The sequence below is a fragment of the Xiphias gladius genome, chromosome 8 (assembly GCF_016859285.1).
Source record: "Xiphias gladius isolate SHS-SW01 ecotype Sanya breed wild chromosome 8, ASM1685928v1, whole genome shotgun sequence".
NCBI lineage: Eukaryota > Metazoa > Chordata > Actinopteri > Istiophoriformes > Xiphiidae > Xiphias > Xiphias gladius.
In genome coordinates this window covers 30,051,313-30,070,423 of record NC_053407.1, presented here as the reverse complement: position 1 = coordinate 30,070,423, position 19,111 = coordinate 30,051,313, and the positions used below count along the sequence as shown (strand labels likewise).

At 42.3% G+C, this 19,111-nt stretch overlaps 2 protein-coding genes across 4 annotated transcripts in view; one reads left to right on the top strand and one right to left on the bottom strand.

The window, feature by feature from the left end:
• Positions 1 to 56: 56 nt before the first annotated feature.
• Positions 57 to 9,943, bottom strand: znf277 (zinc finger protein 277). 2 transcript variants are annotated; one of them, XM_040133111.1, is made up of 12 exons: positions 9,835 to 9,943; positions 8,364 to 8,577; positions 7,333 to 7,421; positions 5,863 to 5,945; positions 5,486 to 5,577; positions 5,273 to 5,383; positions 4,463 to 4,595; positions 3,409 to 3,476; positions 3,096 to 3,192; positions 1,907 to 1,949; positions 1,251 to 1,425; positions 57 to 454 (listed from the first exon to the last, which is right to left on the bottom strand). In XM_040133111.1, exons 1-12 carry the CDS (start codon positions 9,860 to 9,862, stop codon positions 265 to 267), a joined length of 1,323 nt encoding a protein of 440 aa, XP_039989045.1. In that variant the 5' UTR covers positions 9,863 to 9,943; the 3' UTR covers positions 57 to 264. The 2 variants fall into 2 exon arrangements, with proteins under 2 accessions (XP_039989045.1, XP_039989044.1); XM_040133110.1 differs by lacking the exon at positions 9,835 to 9,943 and adding an exon at positions 9,412 to 9,627.
• An 8,989-nt stretch (positions 9,944 to 18,932) lies between these two features.
• The window catches only part of immp2l (inner mitochondrial membrane peptidase subunit 2), a 152,718-nt gene continuing 152,539 nt past the window's right edge, over positions 18,933 to 19,111 (top strand). Inside the window, exon 1 of one of the 2 annotated variants that reach the window (XM_040133113.1) lies at positions 18,933 to 19,066. The gene's annotated coding sequence lies outside the window, so the exon portion shown is untranslated. The remainder of the gene's footprint in view (positions 19,067 to 19,111) is intronic. The other variant, XM_040133112.1, reaches the window with a different exon arrangement.

Below are 19,111 nucleotides of genomic sequence, written 5' to 3'. Positions count from 1 at the left end.
TGAGTGTGTAATCTGCACTTGTAAACAGAGAATAAAGTTAATATTCAAGAAAAACATATGTTTAAATTCTTCTTTATTGCTTGAGTGGAAATTTGTAGCAAGTAAAGGTCGAGCTGCTCACCGTCATTTAAGTGCAGCCGAGTCTGCACCTCTGAAAAGGCTTCTGACAGCTTGTAAAGTGCTTGGACGGAGGGCGATCAGTCTGAAAACACAAAGAAGTCCAACCATCCTGTTTCCGTTTCCCAGGACTGTCCGTCCATCGGCCTAGCTGGAGGAGCTTCTGTTCTTCAGCAGCTGGCTGAGGACGCTGGTCTGTTTCAGTGCTCTGAGGTTGGAGATGTCCTCTGCGATTACCGGGACGTCCTCGCCGCGATTTGTCTCGTCGCTTTCGCCTTCGTCGCTGTCAGATAGTGTACACAAGAGGGCGTCGTTCTCATATGTGGGGAAGTAATACCTGAGGAGAGGGGGAGGTCAGAGTTTTTCACTCCCTTCATTTACAGGAATCACCACGTCTTAGCTAGGCATGCCGTACGCTGCTCTTTTCAGAATAAGTTGGGCTTCTCAGAAATACTGTCAACTTGTATGTGAGTTCTACTATACATGTTCCAGGACATTTTTGTACATAAAAAAGAAGTACGTTTTGTAGTTTCCTGTCCACAGGTTGTCAGCACAGGGCAGGTTGCCATGGAGATTAACTGACAACTAGCCCACAGCTAGCTGTCAGTTAGCTGTGGGCTATACCTTAGGCTGCGTTCCATTTACCTCGGAAGTCGGAGCGGGGAATGACGCCACGCCCGAGTTTTACCACATTCCAGTGTAAGTCGGAAAACCAGTAGCAATAGCAGTTCTAGCCAGTTTAGCCGTTGTTAGCCACCCTTAGCGATACCAGTTGACAACAACGCATTACGCGGTAAACACCGTGGCAACGTGTCCACAGACAGAAGTTGGACAGTACAGTACAAATTTCATCAACTGGGTTCTGAGGGGGTTAGCAAGTTTACTTTGGAGTAATGTTTAATTTTGGAACAATCATTTCAAACAACTTAGACACGAGAGCTTGTAGCTACATTGTGTGAACCAGTGGTAGCATCAAAACAAAACGGGGGAAAACAGCAGTGCGCGCTGAGAGGATGTCACCCCTCATTGGCTTCCCGCCCATGAACGCGGCCACTTGTGTTTACTGGAAAGCCTGACCAACTGAACACCACCATACAGGTAGAAAATAAAAATCACTTGTCTGTTGGACTTACTGCGGTTGGTCCCAGGTTGACATGTCTGGCAGCTTCATCACATGACCTTCAGCCATGATGTGACGCAGGGCGGTGGCTCTGGAGTCAAATTTCTCCTGGCAGCCGTAGCAGCGGCTCTGGTGGACCTGCCGCCGGATGAAGTTCACCAGTTTGACCTGCTGGTAGAACCTGAGATCTGAGGAGAGATGGGCACCAGAGCGGGGTGATTAATGAGCGTATGCTCACATTCACACAAAATATAAAAACAAAAATAAAAAAAAAACTCAACAGCTCGATTTTGATCTGCATTTTTCTGACCAGTCTCAAATCAAACTGCTGCATCATCAGTTTGATTTATCAATCAAGACTAAGATTTTACTGTCACACTAGTTTAACAGTGAGGTTATAATGTTCAAAGTTGTTGGATGGAAGAAAAGAACAGAACGACAACTAAAAAATTCTTTCCTGACTCCTAAACCTTACTGTTGCCAGTTTCTCTGTCTCATAGGCCAAACACAAAACTGTATGCCCTGGTGTGTTTAACTGTTCTATACCTGGAAAGCCCAACTTCTTTTGCGGGGCTGCCGTCACTGACGCCGACGATGAGATTTATGACGATGCAACGTTTGGACATTAACATGATATTACTGTTTGTTTTGTAGTGTGGTTTTACTTACTGAGTTCTGTCCTCAGCTTATGGAGATCGAAGCCATGAGCCTCCTGAAAAAACAAGACATGCAATGATTTAAAAAAAAGAAAAGAAAAAAAAAAAGGCCACAGCTGCACATACTTCCCCGTGAGGATGTAAGGCTCATCACACACCAGCACGCAAAACCGTTGGCAGGATGAAAAACTGGATGTTTTTAGATTCTCACCTCCGGTGAGGTAAACTGCGAGTCTACAGCCGCGCTGGCAGCACCGTGAGGCCGTGCTTGGGCACAAATGCTAACAGCTCACGGCTCCAATGCCACCATGTTGACGCTAAGCATCTATAATGTTTACCACGTTCACGATCTTAGTTTAACGTGTTAGCACGCTAACATTTGCTAATCAGCAGTAAACACAAAGTAGAGCTGAGGCTGAAGGGAACGTCATTAGTTCTGCGGGTGTTTGGTCATAAACCAAAGTACTGGACACATTAAAATGTTGACCTGATGGTGGCGCCAGAGGACAAGTCAGAGCATCAGCAGAGTTATTACAGTTCATCCCGAGGGGAACAAATTCCATCACAATTGTTTAATGGTTGTTGAGATATTTCTGCCTGGAGCAGAGTTGTGGACCAACCAATACACCTGCATGTCATGACCAAAAAAACCGTTTGTCCCGAATGTGAATCAAGAGGAAAGGTCGTGTTGTTACCCAAATCAAAAGGGTTTATCCTCTGCACAGTGGCTACTTTAGGACCTCTTAGACTCGGCGGGTCAGGCTCTGCTCCGCGGCGTCTGACTTGGCTCAAAGCTGGACTTTGTCAGAGTGAAATGTTGGTCCACATTCATGGTCCCCGTAGGATGAACCCTAAGGATTTTGGTGATCCCCTGACTTTTTTATCTACCACCACCAGCAGGTCAAAATGTCTGCACATCAAGACAGGATACATCTAGAACTAAAGACTAACCAAGGCTACATGCTGTGTCCCTTGATCTTTTGTCTCAGCAGAGACTCTACTTATTATTGGTTAATTGTGATGTCTGTGAACTAGAAAAATTAAGTGTATTTAACTGCAGTGAAAATCAGTTTATCACTACAATTATTGAGCCAATATCGAAGCAGGGGAAATGGAGATCGTGTTGCAGTAACATGTGCTTGTCAGATAATCATACAGAAAAAGTTTTACTTCCTGTAAAATTACAGTGTTTGCTGCTGTACCTTCATGTGTTTGTAGATCTGGTCCATCGTCTCTGACTGATGATCACAGAACAAACACACAGCAAACACTGGATGAGCCTGCCAGTCCGACCAATCACTGTGGACGACACAGACATGTCAGAAAGATTTAAGTAAGAGGAAGATCTACTGGAGATTTGCCAAGAACAATGAGTTGGGTCACTTTAAAGTCCAATATTCCACAGATAAATGAAAGTGAAGCAGTCAGGTGTACATAGAGACCCGGTAAAACCTGGATGTTCTGGCCCCAGACTGGCTTGTTCCGACCCTTAGGGTTCCTGCTGGTGATACTCACTCATCCTCATCATCGACCAGCTCACGGTCATCTTCGCTCTGCACCTCTTCCCAGGTCTTCCCCAACTCCTGACAGGAGAATGAGACATTTGAAGATCTGACACAGTGGAAAGAAAAACCCGCCTCTGAAACTCCTCCAAAAACACAGTGTATCTAGTGCTGAAACAATGAATTAGTTGATCAACAGAATATTTATCGACAACAAATCTGATAATGGATTAACTGTCGAAATAGTTGGAATTTATCAAGTAAGAATGCCAAACATTTTCTGGCTGTAGCTTAGTGACGATGTGCTGTTTTACTGTGTTTTCTCTCACTGTGAACTGAATCTCTTTGGGTTGTGGACTGTTGGTCGGACAAAACAAGACATTTGAAATCATCAACCTGGACCTTTTTCGTTTTATTTTTTAACTTTTTTTTCCCCCACGTTTTACAGACTAAGCAATTTATCAGTGAAGAGTAATCAAGCCATTAATCATCAAAGACAATAATCATGGTTGCGGTCCTATGGTAGTCCGTGGCTGTATGGGTACACAGTATTTTTAATATCCTCCCTCGCAGAGACCAGCTTCATCAGACAGCTGACATTCCCACTCATCCCTCCCGCCAGCCGTGACAAAAAGGAGCGATTCTTTTTATATTCTATTCATATTTCCATGAAGAACTTTTTCTTCCTTTTAATTCTAGAGAAATACTAACAATTGTGTTTTTGACTGCAAAAAGAGAGGGCTACATTTGATCTCAGTTGGACTTTAAATCCGTGTTGGTTACATTGCGTTCCAACTTCTCCACTGTCCCTATGTATCCTGAGTATTTTCACAACACTCTGCGGTATGAGCTGTTTTGGTAAAACAGCTCATACAACAACTGCTGTTCTCCGTGAAGAAACAAACTACAAACACTTCAGAGCCACCTTCAAAGGCCTACAGGGGGAAGAAAAGATATTCAAGGGAGAGCCACTTCAAACACATAACGTTAAACATTCACGACAACTGTCGACACACATCCCGACTAGCAAACAAGCGAGAAGCCAAGGTGTGTCCAGGTTTTTTTACCAGGTAGTTGATGACATAGAAGCGGTCGTATTCACAGTTGTTGGCGTTGATGCGACGGTGGGCTTTTTTCCTCATGTGATCCTTCAATGTGGTTTTATCTCGAAACGTCTTCTCACAGTACAAACACTGCAGACTGACGAGAGGAAATTAGAAAACCGAAACCGTTCACTCACAGAAAGCAAATCAAATAATGGACAAAGAGCAAACTTGATTGAGTACACCCTCAACTACACCCTCCTAACGTTTAACCCTCCTAAGGCTTTTCATTAGTGGGGACCGTTAAAGCACAGCTCTATTAACGGATATGAATACTGAACACTACAGCTGCAATGATTAGTGAATAATCGAGAAGTCCATCAGCAGAGAAATTAGTCTGCAGCTATTCTGATAAATGAATACTTGTCATTTTTTAAGCAAAAACATCTGCTTTTCCAGCTTCTCCAATGTGAGGATTTGATGCTTTTCTTTATCATTCCCGATATTAAACTGAATATTTTGTAACTGACTGTTGGTTGAACAAAACAAGACATTTGAAGATGTCAACTTGGTCTGTGGGGACTTATAACTGTTATTTTTGACTTTTTTCTGACCTTTAATAAAGCAAACGATTAATCGGTGATGAGAGGAAGCACTAGTTGAAGCCCTATTGTGTCATTTCATTACAAAAAGCACAACTGAAACTCTTCAATTTGAATTTAATCCACCAGTTTTCAAGAAACTGTAACTAAAAGTAAAATCGGAGAGCTTTTTACTGGGCGTTAGTGTTAAATACAGTAGATGCACATTTGTTACCACTGTGTGAGTTCTTACTTGTCCAGTTTGCTCTGCAGAGTGTCCAGGAACTCGTCGCAGTAGACGATGTTGTCCGGCAGTCCGATGCTGAAGGAATGTTCCCTGGCCATGTGGTTCAGCAGAGACGACCTGAAAACATGATGGTGGGTGGTTTTTTTTTTTGGTTTTTTTAATCGAAACAACGTATGTGTGAGCCATCTTTAAAGATTTATCACATCACATGTGGAGTACCTGTTTCCAGTGAACTCCTCACTGCAGAACATGCAGAGACGATGGAAGCTGATGTCGTCTCTCTCCTTCTGCTGCTGCTCCAGCACCTCCTCCTGCAGAAGACCGGAACTGTTAGAGAAAACACCTCAGAAGAGGAACAAAACCTCCTCTAGTTGATTCTTTTTTTTCTGCACAAATTCCTAGACCGGATTTTGACGTCAAGACTTTGGCTCGGATTGGTTCATCCAAAACAAAACTCTGAATACAGGGAATCTGTCTGTAGCGACAGACATTAATTTTAGTGGTTGATTCATGACAGGAAATCAGAAGCAGAATATAGTGGGTTTCCCTGTGGTGCTGAGATGAGATTGATGTTGGATCTGGACCCGGATCCTCACCAGGCGTTTCTGCTGCAGCTTCTCTCGGAGGATTCGGTCCTCGGGAAGGACGTCACACAGAAGGAAGTAGTCCTCTTGTTTCTCTGTGAGAACAAATTGTTATAGGAGGCCTTTGAAGACAAGATTTCAATTAGTTTGAGCATAAAAATGTACAGTACAGTCATTGTGTATTTCAATGATTTTCGCTAAGAATTTGAAGCTAATGTTGCATTAGCATCACAAAGATAAGATAATAGATGCTGAAGATACAGTTACGGACGTCATCGATTAGACAATGGTGCGTCTCAAAGGTGGCTGCGCCCTGTCAAGGCATGAATTCCCCAGAAAAGAAGCTGCAGTTATGAAAGCTCGCACAGGATCCTCTAAAGTGTGGGACTATTTTAGACAGAGATCCAAGCTCTGCAAACTGGAGATGGCTCATCGCAGCAGGACAACTGCTACGAACGGTCAGTTGAAGTGAAAGCATCCTGGTGCGTTTTGTTTAAGACACAGCAACAGCAAAACAGCACCGTTCTGTTTACTCTCCGTCCCCACCCGACCATGATGTATTAGGACAACTAACATTAAATCATTTCAAATATTTTCCTTACTGATGCAAAAACACATTTACCAGTGATTTTCTTAACTGCATACGACTCCAGGGATGAAATAAATCCGTGTCAGACCCAATTATAAGTTTTAAGTCAAGCTCTTCAGGGAAAATACTGATTCTCCAGTTCACGGAAAAGGTTGCGATGACACACAGGGATTAAATTCATCCACACTCACTCGCCAGTTTATTAGGTACACCCAGATAAAACCGTGTTCCTAATATTTTGTCAACCTTAATTCATATAAATGGGAAGGACAAAATATTAGGAACCACTCTCAGTGTAACCCGGTACAGTTCAACAGCACCGACCTCCAAGATGACCACTGAAATAAATCAACACCTCTTTGAAGCTGAACATCAGAATGTATATAATGAAGGGAGGATTTATTGCAGGCCTGTTGTATTAGACTGCATCAGTTTTATCCAGGTGTACCCAATAAAGTGGTGAGTGAGCGTATGTGTCACAGCAGTCTGTATATGTGGTCCAGTATTTTCTGATCAGGTATCTGACAAATGAGGTCATTATTATTATTATTATTATTAATATCATAACACAGCAGTGACGCAGAAATTAGAGGATGATGATTAGATGATTGAATGAAATACTGAACTATTAGTGAGACAACAAGCAGCTTTTGAATGGGGGACTGCACTAGTTGATACAAAAATCCACACAGCAGTCCTGCTCATAGGTTCGCAAGGCCGCCCACGATGGTCTAATGCATCTTCAGTTTAAGGAAGAGCTACCACATTGTAAATGCAAAATCTCTGACGGTTGACACATTCAGATCATCTCATGGCATCTGCCATCAAATCTGCCCACCCTTTGTGTGCAGCGGTGGATGGGACCGGGCTTTTTAAGGGACTGGAAAACTCACCGACCGGGCCGGTGGAGTTTGTTTTGATCACGCTGCAGAAATCCGTGACAGGTTGCTCCAGGAATCTGCCTTTCCAGTACAACATGTACCTGATGGAGGACGGGAAAGAGAAGCAGTGGTCACTATCAGCATGATGAAGGATAAGGTTTCAGTAAACAGACTCTTAAAGGTGGAACTCGTCTGACTGTAGACATCACGATCAGTTTACTAACCATTGTCAGTCCCGCTGAGTCTGCGAAAACAGATACATTATGTCTTCTGTTTTGGAGACAACACATGTATGTGTAGTAAATGGAGAGTCTACATTACAGAGTGGGGGGGGGTGGAGTTTGACTTGGACATTGAACGTTGGCAGGGAGGATCTAATAAATAGATGCCACTGGTTGCATTATGGCGACTGTAGCTTCATGCAGTTTTCAAACTATTTATAGTGATATATATGGTTACTGCCCAATATTCAACATATACTGAGATATGCAGTGGATTTTAGGTGACAAGATCCAGCTCTATCACCTCCCTGAAAAGGGAAACTTCTGCAGAAAATGTCTCATACTTTTAATTTTAGCCTTGATAGTAATCTTTCATTTAGATAGATCACAGTATGGTTAGTAGGGCTGGGTAAATCAATCAATTACAATATCAATGAGAATATATTTGTGATATTGATATATCATGACATAGCAAATATTTAGAGTGGTGTTCAGTGAGATGAATTTTGTTCCACTGTTCCACAAAACATTGAAAGTTATAGTTTTTAATTAGGTGGCTTGGAATTGTTTAGGTGGAAAACAAAACTTTATGAAACAGTAACGCGTTACAATCAGGTCATCATGATACGATTTCACTTAAAGCTGATAAACAATACTAAATTTCTGCCCCGTACTATCAGTTAGTAGGACAATATGCTTCTTACTGCATCTTGAGGAATGACTAAATCTGCAACTGACGGCTTTAAGGACTTTCCAGCCTTTAGAAATGAGCGACTGACTTTTGTTTTGGCTGAACGGCTGTGGAACGTGCAGGGTTCATACTTTGGGAGGTCTGCGACGAGTTTGACGTCGGCGATGACCATCTTGTGCTCCAGCAGCAGGTGTTTGAGGAGGACGTCTTTCTGCAGCAGAGGGACGGACTCGGAGCAGAACAGACACACCAGCAGCTCTGCACCGGGACGCTGCAGACTGGGAGCACTGGAGCTGTCGGCGGGCTGCTCTGGAAAACACAGCGGCTCCAGTATACTGTCCTGACCTGAGAGAGGCAGACAACCCCAGATTATCTAACGCATTCCTCCAACCCAGTTTGTTGCAGGCACAGCTGGCGTCCTCCGATCGGCAGCGTGCAGGATTTGGGCCTTTTGGTCCCTAGGTACAGAAAGCCCACATGGCACCAAATGTCTGGTCGGTTTTATAATTCTGTTTGCTCTCTCTACGTACAGTGTCGGAAGATTTATATCCAGCAGGCTGTACCTTGGTAATGCTGTCCTATCTGGTATACAAAAAACAAGAGTCATAGATCAGGTACAACAGATTCAGAATCTGTTGCCCGAGTACCGACCAGGACCAGGAGGAGGGAGAACACATTACACATGTTTTAAAGTCCTTCCACTGGTTTCCTGTCAGTTTCTGTATTGATTTAAAAAAATTCTTTTACCTGTCACTTGGGGAGAAAACAAATGAGACTATCAGCAGATAATCAATAATGCAAACGATCATTAGTCGCAGCCTTATTTGTGTGCATTGGTTTTCTATATTGTTTTATTATTTACATCTGAACTGTCTTATGTGTTTTTTTTAAATTAACAGCTTTCAGAATTCCACCTTCGCTCGGAGCGATCAACCGGACAACTCCCATCCGTAAACTCACAACAACACATATCCGCTATCTATGCTACTTATATCTGTATGTTGTACATAGTTATATACCGTTACACGTTCTTCCCCGTTGGTCTTTTTATGTCAACTTTATTTTAATCCCTCAACTTTAAGTGCCTTAATTTTTTATAGATGACCATTTGAAGTATTTGTTTCTGTGATGCAGCTCTGGCGGAGAGTGCGCAGGTGTTTGACGTACGTGATGTTGTACCTGTGACTGACACACCGACAATTAAGGTCTTGAACATTGAATTTCCTCAGCAGATAATGAGGGACAACGTTCGACAGATGGAGGAGGCGATGTTACCTCCTTTACATAGAGGAAGCACAGGTTATAACAGGTGTGTGAGTTGAATTTCCTTGTGGTAGTTGAGTGAATTAATGAGCAGCCTGAAGTTTACTGTTTTAACACATCACACGGAGAGACAGCATGCCAACAGCTACATAGCCTGCTAGGCGGCTAGCTGCAAGCTGGTTCGCTTCATTACAGAGTGCAGAGCTGAGCCTGTTTCGGCCTGTTTCGGCTCGGTAAAAGTAAATTATAACAGTGATGTTTTATTAGCGGGTAAACAACCCGCTCCGAGCACAAAACAGCTCTATTAAGTCCACTGAAACCTTTAAAACTCCAACGTACCATCTTTACTCCCGTTGCTGGCGGCCATCTTCGGTGTCACGTGGCCAAAACAGCGGGTAACGAACCAATCAGAGGACGGCAAATGTTCGTGTGCTGCCTTCACTGTCACCTAATAAACACAGAAGCGCCATGGTGCATTCAAGTGTTTTATATATATATATATATATATATATATATATATGTGTATATATATATATATATATATATGTATATATATATATATATATATATGTGTGTATATATATATATATATATATATATATATATATATATATATATATATATATATATATATATATATATATATATATATATATGTGTGTGTGTGTATATATGCGTACATATATACATATATTAGCGCTATGGGGTTGTTGTCTATTAACTTTCCAGCAGCATATTTCACAAACTAGTCAGCAACTTACCATGAGAATTGTAAACAATTGAGTTGGAGCGCGCCCTGCTGGACAAATAATGTGATGACACCATTTTCTAAATTAAGCATCTTTTTCTGCATAATGTTCTGTAAAAAAAAAAAAAAAAAAAAAAAAAAAATATATATATATATATATATATATATATATATATATATATATATATATATATATATACACACACCAGACAACATATACACCAGCACTGATATATCTGTGCCAATATTGGCTGACCAATATATCGGTCAGGCTCTAATATTTATTAAATGTTTTATCTCTTATATGACCTTATAAACTTTCCTGTATTATTTCTGCAGACTCTAGAATTAATAAGAAGAATAAGATAAAAGATAATGAGAATATTTTAAGAAAAAGAAAAGGAATCAAGGGTTTGGCTGAATGAAATTGTTAAGTGATCACTGGGAAATCAGAGGTAATTTGATTAAAAACAACATTATTTATGAACATCCACAATGTGAGTACAACATTAACTACAATAAAGTCTAAAAAAATTAATTTAGACCCAGTGCCCCTCTATTATAAGGGCCACAAAATCTGACTGGCTGTAATACAGGACCAACTCAGCTGATGTTGCATTTAAGTGGTTCAATTTCTTAAACAAATTTGCAATTAATCAGAGTATGTACAACCTATTAAAACCCAGGGTAGGCTAGTTGGCCACTTTGCACAGTCGGTAATCCAGTTTTGATTAAGAAATTAAATTTATGTACAAGCTGTAGGGCTCGTGTGTGTCCTCCAGAGAAAGACCACTAGGTGGCACAGACAGCTCAGTCTTCATCCTCCTGCACTCGGTCTGACTGTTTTCTTCTGCACTTGTTCCCCTTTTTTTTCTCTTTTTTGCATTTCAGGTGTTGCACTAAAATGTCAGACAGCATGTTTTGTTTTACCATAACAAAAATATTCTGAAATGAACAATAATAAATACAAATTCAATCCACTACAATAATACTAATACTGTTAATAGTTTATTTTACACTTATACAAACACCATCTATCTACGTGTGTGTGTGTGTGTGTGTGTGTGTGTGTGTGTGTGTGTGTGTATATACATATAGATAGATAGCTAGATAGATAGACTCACTCCATTATCTCTTCTTCTACATTACACATTAAAAATTTAAATCCAATTTAAAAATGGCTCCAACCCCACAAGTTACAACATCAAAATTCTGCTTTCATGTGTCAATAATAATAATAATAATAATGATAATAATGACAGTAATAATGCATTATAAGTACTTTTACTTATGATACTTTATGGGTTTTTACCTAAGTAAAGGTTTTAAATAGAGGTCTTTTACTTGTAATGGAGTATTTTTACATATATATACTATTACTTTTACTTAAATAAAGGATTTGAATATATATCTATATATCTCTCTCACTGTACAAAAAAACGAATGTAGAGAAAAGCAAAAAATATTATTACGGACAAAGTAAAGGAAAATAAGAAATATGGTAAAAAGAGAGCAATACAGCACCAGTGCTACTGTTTATAACAGCAGTACTAGTAATACTAGTAATACTAGTAATAAAGTAATAAAAAGATTAAAATATTGACGATAAAAACATGTGTGATAACTAATAAAGTAGCAAAAGAGACATTAAGAAAAATGCCTCATAATAAAAGAAAGACTGTTGTCTTACTGTTATTATGAAAACTGTAGAAGATACAGTCTTCCATGTTTATTCAGTTCATACAGCGTTTCATTCTATTAGCGTGCTGATTAAAATGACAGGAAAACCTCTAAATCCACTGACGTTATTCCTTCAAACCCGCTCACCCCTCTTTCTCTCTCCCTCTGGAGGCAGCGCTTTTTTCTGACTCCCTGCGGTTGTTCGTTCTGCTCCAGCAGCCTGCTCAGGTGTGTTCAGGTGCTGCATTATTCACACAGAGCTCAGCGGCTCTAATTAAACCCTGGAGAGAGGCGAGGGAAGGCTGCCGCAGACAGGATACGACGTGGAGTTCTGATCCAGACCACAACTCCCGCATGAGCCACATCAGTTTTCACCTCCAAGCAGGCAGAGAAATGTTTGGTTTTTTTTCCTTAATACTATTACTGCATCTCAGCGTCACTGAGACATATTTAATCTAGAGTTTTAAATTCTCCAGCAGGGTCATTCACTTTATGCCAAAAACAAACTACTTAAACAGAGTTAAATAAAAAAGATTGATTAAATAAAAAAGATTAAGTCAGAGATGAAAACCGATGGAAAGGTTTTAAAACTACAATAACCATCATAAACAGCAAATCCACTTAAAATGGGTACATCGGCAATTTAGTATAGCACTACCAAGAAGTCGGGCAAATCGTGACAGTAAAATTAAAAAAAATTTACCGGTGCAGGAAAGGCCAAGATGTTCTGACATTTAGCTCCTAATAGCTTCAGACACACTGGATCCTACATTTCCCATAAAATTGACAGATTGCCTGCTAAACGGCCTGGAAACATGGGCTCTCTGTTAAGAGAGTCAGCCACTGTACAAGCCCCACACTGTCAGACTCACGATGGACGGCTTTTCTTTAAAAAGGACCGTCGTGCGTTTTTATTCCGCGCATTCTTCGTCCTTGTCAAAACCCGCCGCCTACATTACCCACGATGCAACTCAACCGCAGACAGCTTGGATCAGAGATGTGGGTGTGTTATGCTAGCAGCGGGCTAATGTATCCCGAGGCCCTCAGCCCGCATCAGAGATGAGGGGCGGCTACAGAGTTCTGGTGGGCTCACGTCGCTCTAACTCCACACCCCCATATTTTTTTCCCTTTTCCAACTCGTAGTCTTCCGACCCGCCCCGATGCTGACTCAGGTGACATCACCTGAGGACATTTGTCACACTTCGCACCGCTCCCTCTGCAGACACTCTAGACTTCATACTACTGTTTCCACGCATGCGGTCGTGCTCCCCGACACCTGGAAACACAAACCCCCTTTAAAGGTTTGTCATCTCCAAGCATGAAGCTGCAACTCTTCACTGTTGCACCAACGTTTTCGATGTAACAACACTGCAGGATTCGGACAAGCAAATCTGAACTGCTCCTCACTGTGATTAAGTGAGTACGCGCTAAGTTAGTGAGATCCGGGAACATAGCAACAGTACGACAACCAAGTCTTACAGGACAAGAGACAGGAGAGGACAGGTTGTAAAGTGTAAGTTGTGATCTGATCAGGAGGAAGTTTTACCGTCTGATTAGTTCAGGGAGCGACTCCTGCCATCACTTCACTAAGGACAGGCTCTGACTTTATCCAGTCCGCGGTAATAAAACACGACTGCAGCGTAAAAGATGGAGGACAAAATCCACGGTCGCTTTGTGCAACATTGCATTCAAAAGTTCAGTCAAAGCGTTTTTTTGGGGGGGGGGGGCATTATAGTGTGTATTATTTATTCCCAGTGTCGTGTCTGGCAACAAACCTTTATGCAACTAACACAGCGTTACTCATTGTGCCGCTCACCCAGATTTAATCTGCAGCTCAGATGGCTGCAAATAACTATGGTAATGCAGCCAATACACGTAATTCATAAATAGCTCAAAGCAGCTACACCAGTCACACACAAGTCACTGCAGGGGATTTGGCCTCCGGAGCACCACAACGGAGAAGGGGCTTTTGGATGCTAGATAATTAGAGGGCTGGTGGGGGATAATTTGGGGTGATTAAAAAAATGACATATTTACAGTCCGATGCACTGTGAGCATGGAACCTTTTCCATGTATATTTGGGCTGTAGCTAAAAGAGGAGGAGACTGTCACCCATCTGCCAACGCTGCTCACTCCTGTGGTGGTGTTTTGGGTCTGGCTGAGGCAGGGTCTCCTGCTGGTGAACATCTAGTGCCCACACAATAAAAATGAAATGGTGTCTGAGCGAACAAAGAGTGTCGGCGAGGAGAGTGAAGAGTCCGAGCAGCATTTGAAAATCAAAACGAAACAAAAGACACCACAGAGGAAATGTAAAGAAATGGACATTTACGTAGCCTTTGTGTACGTAACCAAACCCGTTAACTTGGTGGCACTTCCAAACCATGCACACCCAAAATGTGTGTCTTTCGGTGTTTCACGGTAAAAACGTCCCTCCTATCCACTGCGCCCTGCCGGTGTGGCAGACCACTGGACTACCAGGAAGTATCCTGGAAACACAAGGAGGAAATTTGACACTAAAAGGACTGTCGCTTAGAAAGAGCCCACCTTGATTTGTCTCACTCAGACTGCTGAGCATCATATTGACTTCAACCGAATGCGGACTGAGGATTTTGTCCTCCATTGCTTACAGCGCAGTCTCTCTGTAAAATACGGACGGGAGCAGTGACTACAGCAGTCGGCATCAGTATCGTGTTGTGTCGAACTTTATACTCCACGTCGCTCTTGTTAACAGATTTCACTCTGTGTTTGTCACTGTCTACCTCTGACACCACTGTTGCTGTCTTACATCCAGCCTGTTCTGTCACACACTTCAAATTAGTGTCACTTTGATTTGTTTGCATAACTTAATTTGGTCTGTGTTCACTGTATTTACATCCTCTTCTTCTTTGAGATCTTCGCACTGTACTCAACTTTGCTGCCGCAGTGCCCCGGTTCTCTCCATTAAGCTTTCAAATAATCCAATCTGCTGACAGCTCGCCTACCAGGAAGCTGTGGAAACACTGGTGAACCTCCAGCTTCTCAAAACGCAGATTCAAACTGCCTCCTCCGCCTGACTGCTGCTCTCCGCTCGGGTCCAACCTGGATGCTGCCGGCGACGAATTGTTGCATAGCAACTGTCTGCTCAGCACCTGCAGTGTTCCTCCTGTAAAGAGCTGGGGAACCTCAAAAGATGTCATTATGTGGGCAGAGTCGCCCACATGGGTCAGTGTCAGCCAATGGCCAAGAGGGCTCTTATTCTTCTGCTCTCTCTCCGTCTCTCTCTGTGTCCGTCTCCTGTACAGCGGTGGTGTACTTCTATCTTTGTGAGGACCCTCAGCGACATGATGCATCCCCTAGCCCGTTACAGCAGCCCTTTTAAGGTGTGTCTCAAAGTGAGGGACCAGTGAAAATGTCCTCAGCCCCAAAACCCAAAGTGTTCCTCACGGAGACAGATGTACTAGGGCACACACGCACACACACACACACACACTGCAGCTGTAAAACAGTGGAAATTGGCTGCAGAGACGTGGACAATAAACCATAACAACAATAACAAGAATACGAGACTGCATTGCATGTACCGTTCCGTTCGCATTCAGCATCAAACATCTGGACAACAGCTGACTTATGAGAGAGAAAAATGTAGCAAATACATATAACAAAGAAACAGGACTAAAAGTCCCAAGGCTGCGGTGTTGAATACGTCCCACACACAGATGGTTTTAAATGAATATTCTTTGATGAATATTCCGCACTGACTGTAGGATCAGTAGTTGCTGAGATATCTTGCCACACCAACGGATATTGCCCTCCCTGGGCCCAGTCTATCAACTGACAAAAGGCATTGATTGTTCAGCCGCTCCTGCAACTTTCCCCTTTAGTGCAAATCATAGGTCGATTACTGAAGGGGCCAACGGGGCACAAGGGCTCAGAGGGCCCCTGGGCTTCACCTGCAAATCTCAGTAAAAGACACACAAGACAACCGCAAAATGACTACAGTCAGACACGACCACAAAGGGTTGCTAGACAACCGCTAGGAGACACAAGACCGCTACAAAGAGATGCAAAACAAGCACAAAATGAGTACAAAAAGACATAAACAACCACAGGGACGCAAAACATCTACCATGAGACGCAAATGCTCCACAAAAAAGTGCAAAATTAATATAAAGAGACACAAAACAACCACGAGGAGACGATAAACAACCAAAAAGAGCTGCAAAATGACCACAAAGAACCAAACAACAACCACACAGAGAAAAATATATCTACAATGAGATTCTAAACATCCAGAAAAACATTCAGAACAATTGCAAAGAGACCCGTTGTCTCATAATTCATCCATGGTGCAAATCCACCAAGGCCTCACACTGTGCTTTGCACCTATGCTCCACATTTGCATGGCACCTTTAATTTATTCTATTCCCAATATTTCTTTATTCACTTTACTCTTCTTGGGCACCAACTTTGGTCTAGGGACATAAATCCCTTTGTAAATCCACTTTGCAAGGTACCAAACACATACATTTTAGTAGTATTACATGCTCAGTGTTGAGAATTGAACCAAAATATGCCCTGTAACCGGTCCTCATCAGTAATATTATATAACCTCTCATTTGTGGCTCCTCAGCAAACATTATGGAGTACTCGAAATGTACTGGAAACGCTGTTGTGAGGACCGCAGGCTGCCGGTCTGATAATGGTTTCTACATTCCACTGTTAATTAAGCCCTGAAGGAGAATCCAGACTCCTTATCATAAAAGAGAAACACCTCCTTTAAAACTCGGAATTGGTACGAGTTCCCATTTCGAACGGTACTTTTCCTTCGTCTCTAATTCCGCCACGGCTCTTTTCTCCGGCAGGAACTGTTTGTACCGTTACTGTATTTGATCTTAACTGCATTGTGCTCAGTGAAAAACTGGCAGCAAGCAGCCACTGGAACACGATGTTACACAATGACCACTTCACAGATCTCTGGTGCAGCGACTTCATGTGGAATTACGTGAACACTTTTATGTTGCGACATCTTTGGCAAATCGTGATGACCCCATTTTTCATAAAAGCTTGGCAAAATTAAACAAGTCAAATGACTTTCACGTCATGTGAGGTCTTGGGTTGTGTCTTGTTGATACTGGCTTTGCTTCCTCATTGTTTGGGGTCTCACGGACCATGATGCTCTATGGGGTAAGAATAATACAATCATCCGTTTTTCCTGCTTCGGATATATTTTTCTTCTCTCCCACCTTATTAAAACCCAATATGTAGAACACCAAAAAAAGCTGTTTAGTTAGTGTTTTGTTCACGTAACGGATGTTAATTGACAAAAAAATGAAAGAGTTACACAATCATTCATTAACCTAGTCAATCAGAAACGCTGTCATTTCCTTTGCAGTAAATGTGAGTGGGTGGTGTTCATATCCATCACTCAGAGCTTGGATTCATGGTTGAGGCCTGAAGACACCCTTCTGTTCTGTAACTGAGAGATGACACATTCAGTCCCCACGGCGCCGTGTACTGTATGTGTCCATTAACAGGTCTGTGTCTCTGAACATCTGTGTGAATGGCTCTGAGAAGAGCTCCAGGTATGTGACTGAAATGTGAACGTAAAGGCCTTGGTGCGAAAGTAGAAGACATCTAGCCGTCCAGAGTGTCCTCAGGCTTCTAAAGATGAAGGCTGGCACTACTCTATATTTTTCTTACTGTCCTCACATCCTGTGGGCCGATCCAAACCAGCAGTGTGTTAGTCCGTCTCTCAGTACCTTCTGCCTTCCCTCCTCTGTCTGTGGCCCTCTGCTCCGAAGCACATTGGTTCCTCCTGAAGATGTGAATCTTTTAAAAAAAAAAAAAAATCCTAAATATATAGTTTCATTTTTAGGGCTCAGTATTTTTTTTCTAAAACAGCTGCTCACTGTAGTTTTTTATCAGACAAACAGGAGGAAACAGTGCATTTGTTTGGGACTATTTTCAGCGGCGGATTAATCCGCATCTGGTGTTCTAGTGAGTACTTGGGGGAACAGGAGGATGTGTGCGGGACTGGGTTCGTGGTGACGAAGCAACATGTCACCCAGTGCAACAGTGGGGCTCACTGGGGTGTTTGTAATGGTTTTTGGAGACAATGGAGCTCCGTGGCTCAGAGGAATCAGATATATCAGCGTTTGGATACACATGTAAATACTGTACTTAGGCGGATACATTCATCATTGGTTTGGGATTAATGGATAGTGAGAAGAATATAGAACATCACCAGACTGGTCCTTGAACTTAACCCCACATTGTTTTAGCACAGAGGGGGTAGAGACCTTGATGTCAACTCCTCATCAAACGGGAATTCAGTTAAAGGTTCATGCTGTAGCAGGTTTTGGCTCATTAGCTGTTGAAGCTGACAGTTTCCCATCACTGAGACTTTATTTTCATAGTGGACTGGAAGAAACAGAAAGCAATGGTGGAAACCAGTCCCCAATCTGTGGTGTTCCTTGGAAAAGTCAGTGGAGATGTAAAGATTTGCTGCACGAGTTGATTTTTATCGATTCGGCACCAGAATCAGAATCCGCTTTATTGAGTATGATTGTGCATACAGGGGATTTGACACCGGTTTCAAGTGGCTCGCAATGCGATTACAAACAGCACAGGGTGCCTTCAGTATAACAACGTCCACGCACAGCAAAAACGAGGACTATTGTGGGCACATGGGAAAAAACAAACAAACAAGTCAACCAGCTGAAGTTGTACACAAGAAAACAAGTGCTGCGGGTCCGGAAGATGGCAAGGAGCTCAAATAGAGCGAAATAAATATTAACAGGGGGATGCAATAAGTTACTTTATACACATACAGTAGGACATCTGGTACAGTATGTGCATGTACACAGTACATGTGTAGTATATACAGCCTGCTAATATGTATTTAATAGAAATTTGGATTTAATTTGATTCATTTTTTTATTTTATGACATAAAAAAATGCTAAAAATAATTGATAAGACTGAGAGCGAGTCTGAAAAGTGGAGGTCATCTTCAGTAAAACAGAGACTTAAAACCAGCGTCTGTCCTGCTCAGGCTGAGACGAACGGACGACCAGTGTTCGGCTGCTGGAGCCGGCAGGCTTTAGGACCCGGGGGCGAGACGCAGGACGCAGGACGACAACAGGAAGTCGGAGCTCACGTTGCCGGTAGGTGTGTTAGCCTCCGTGGCTTTAGCGTCAATCTCCCCGGTA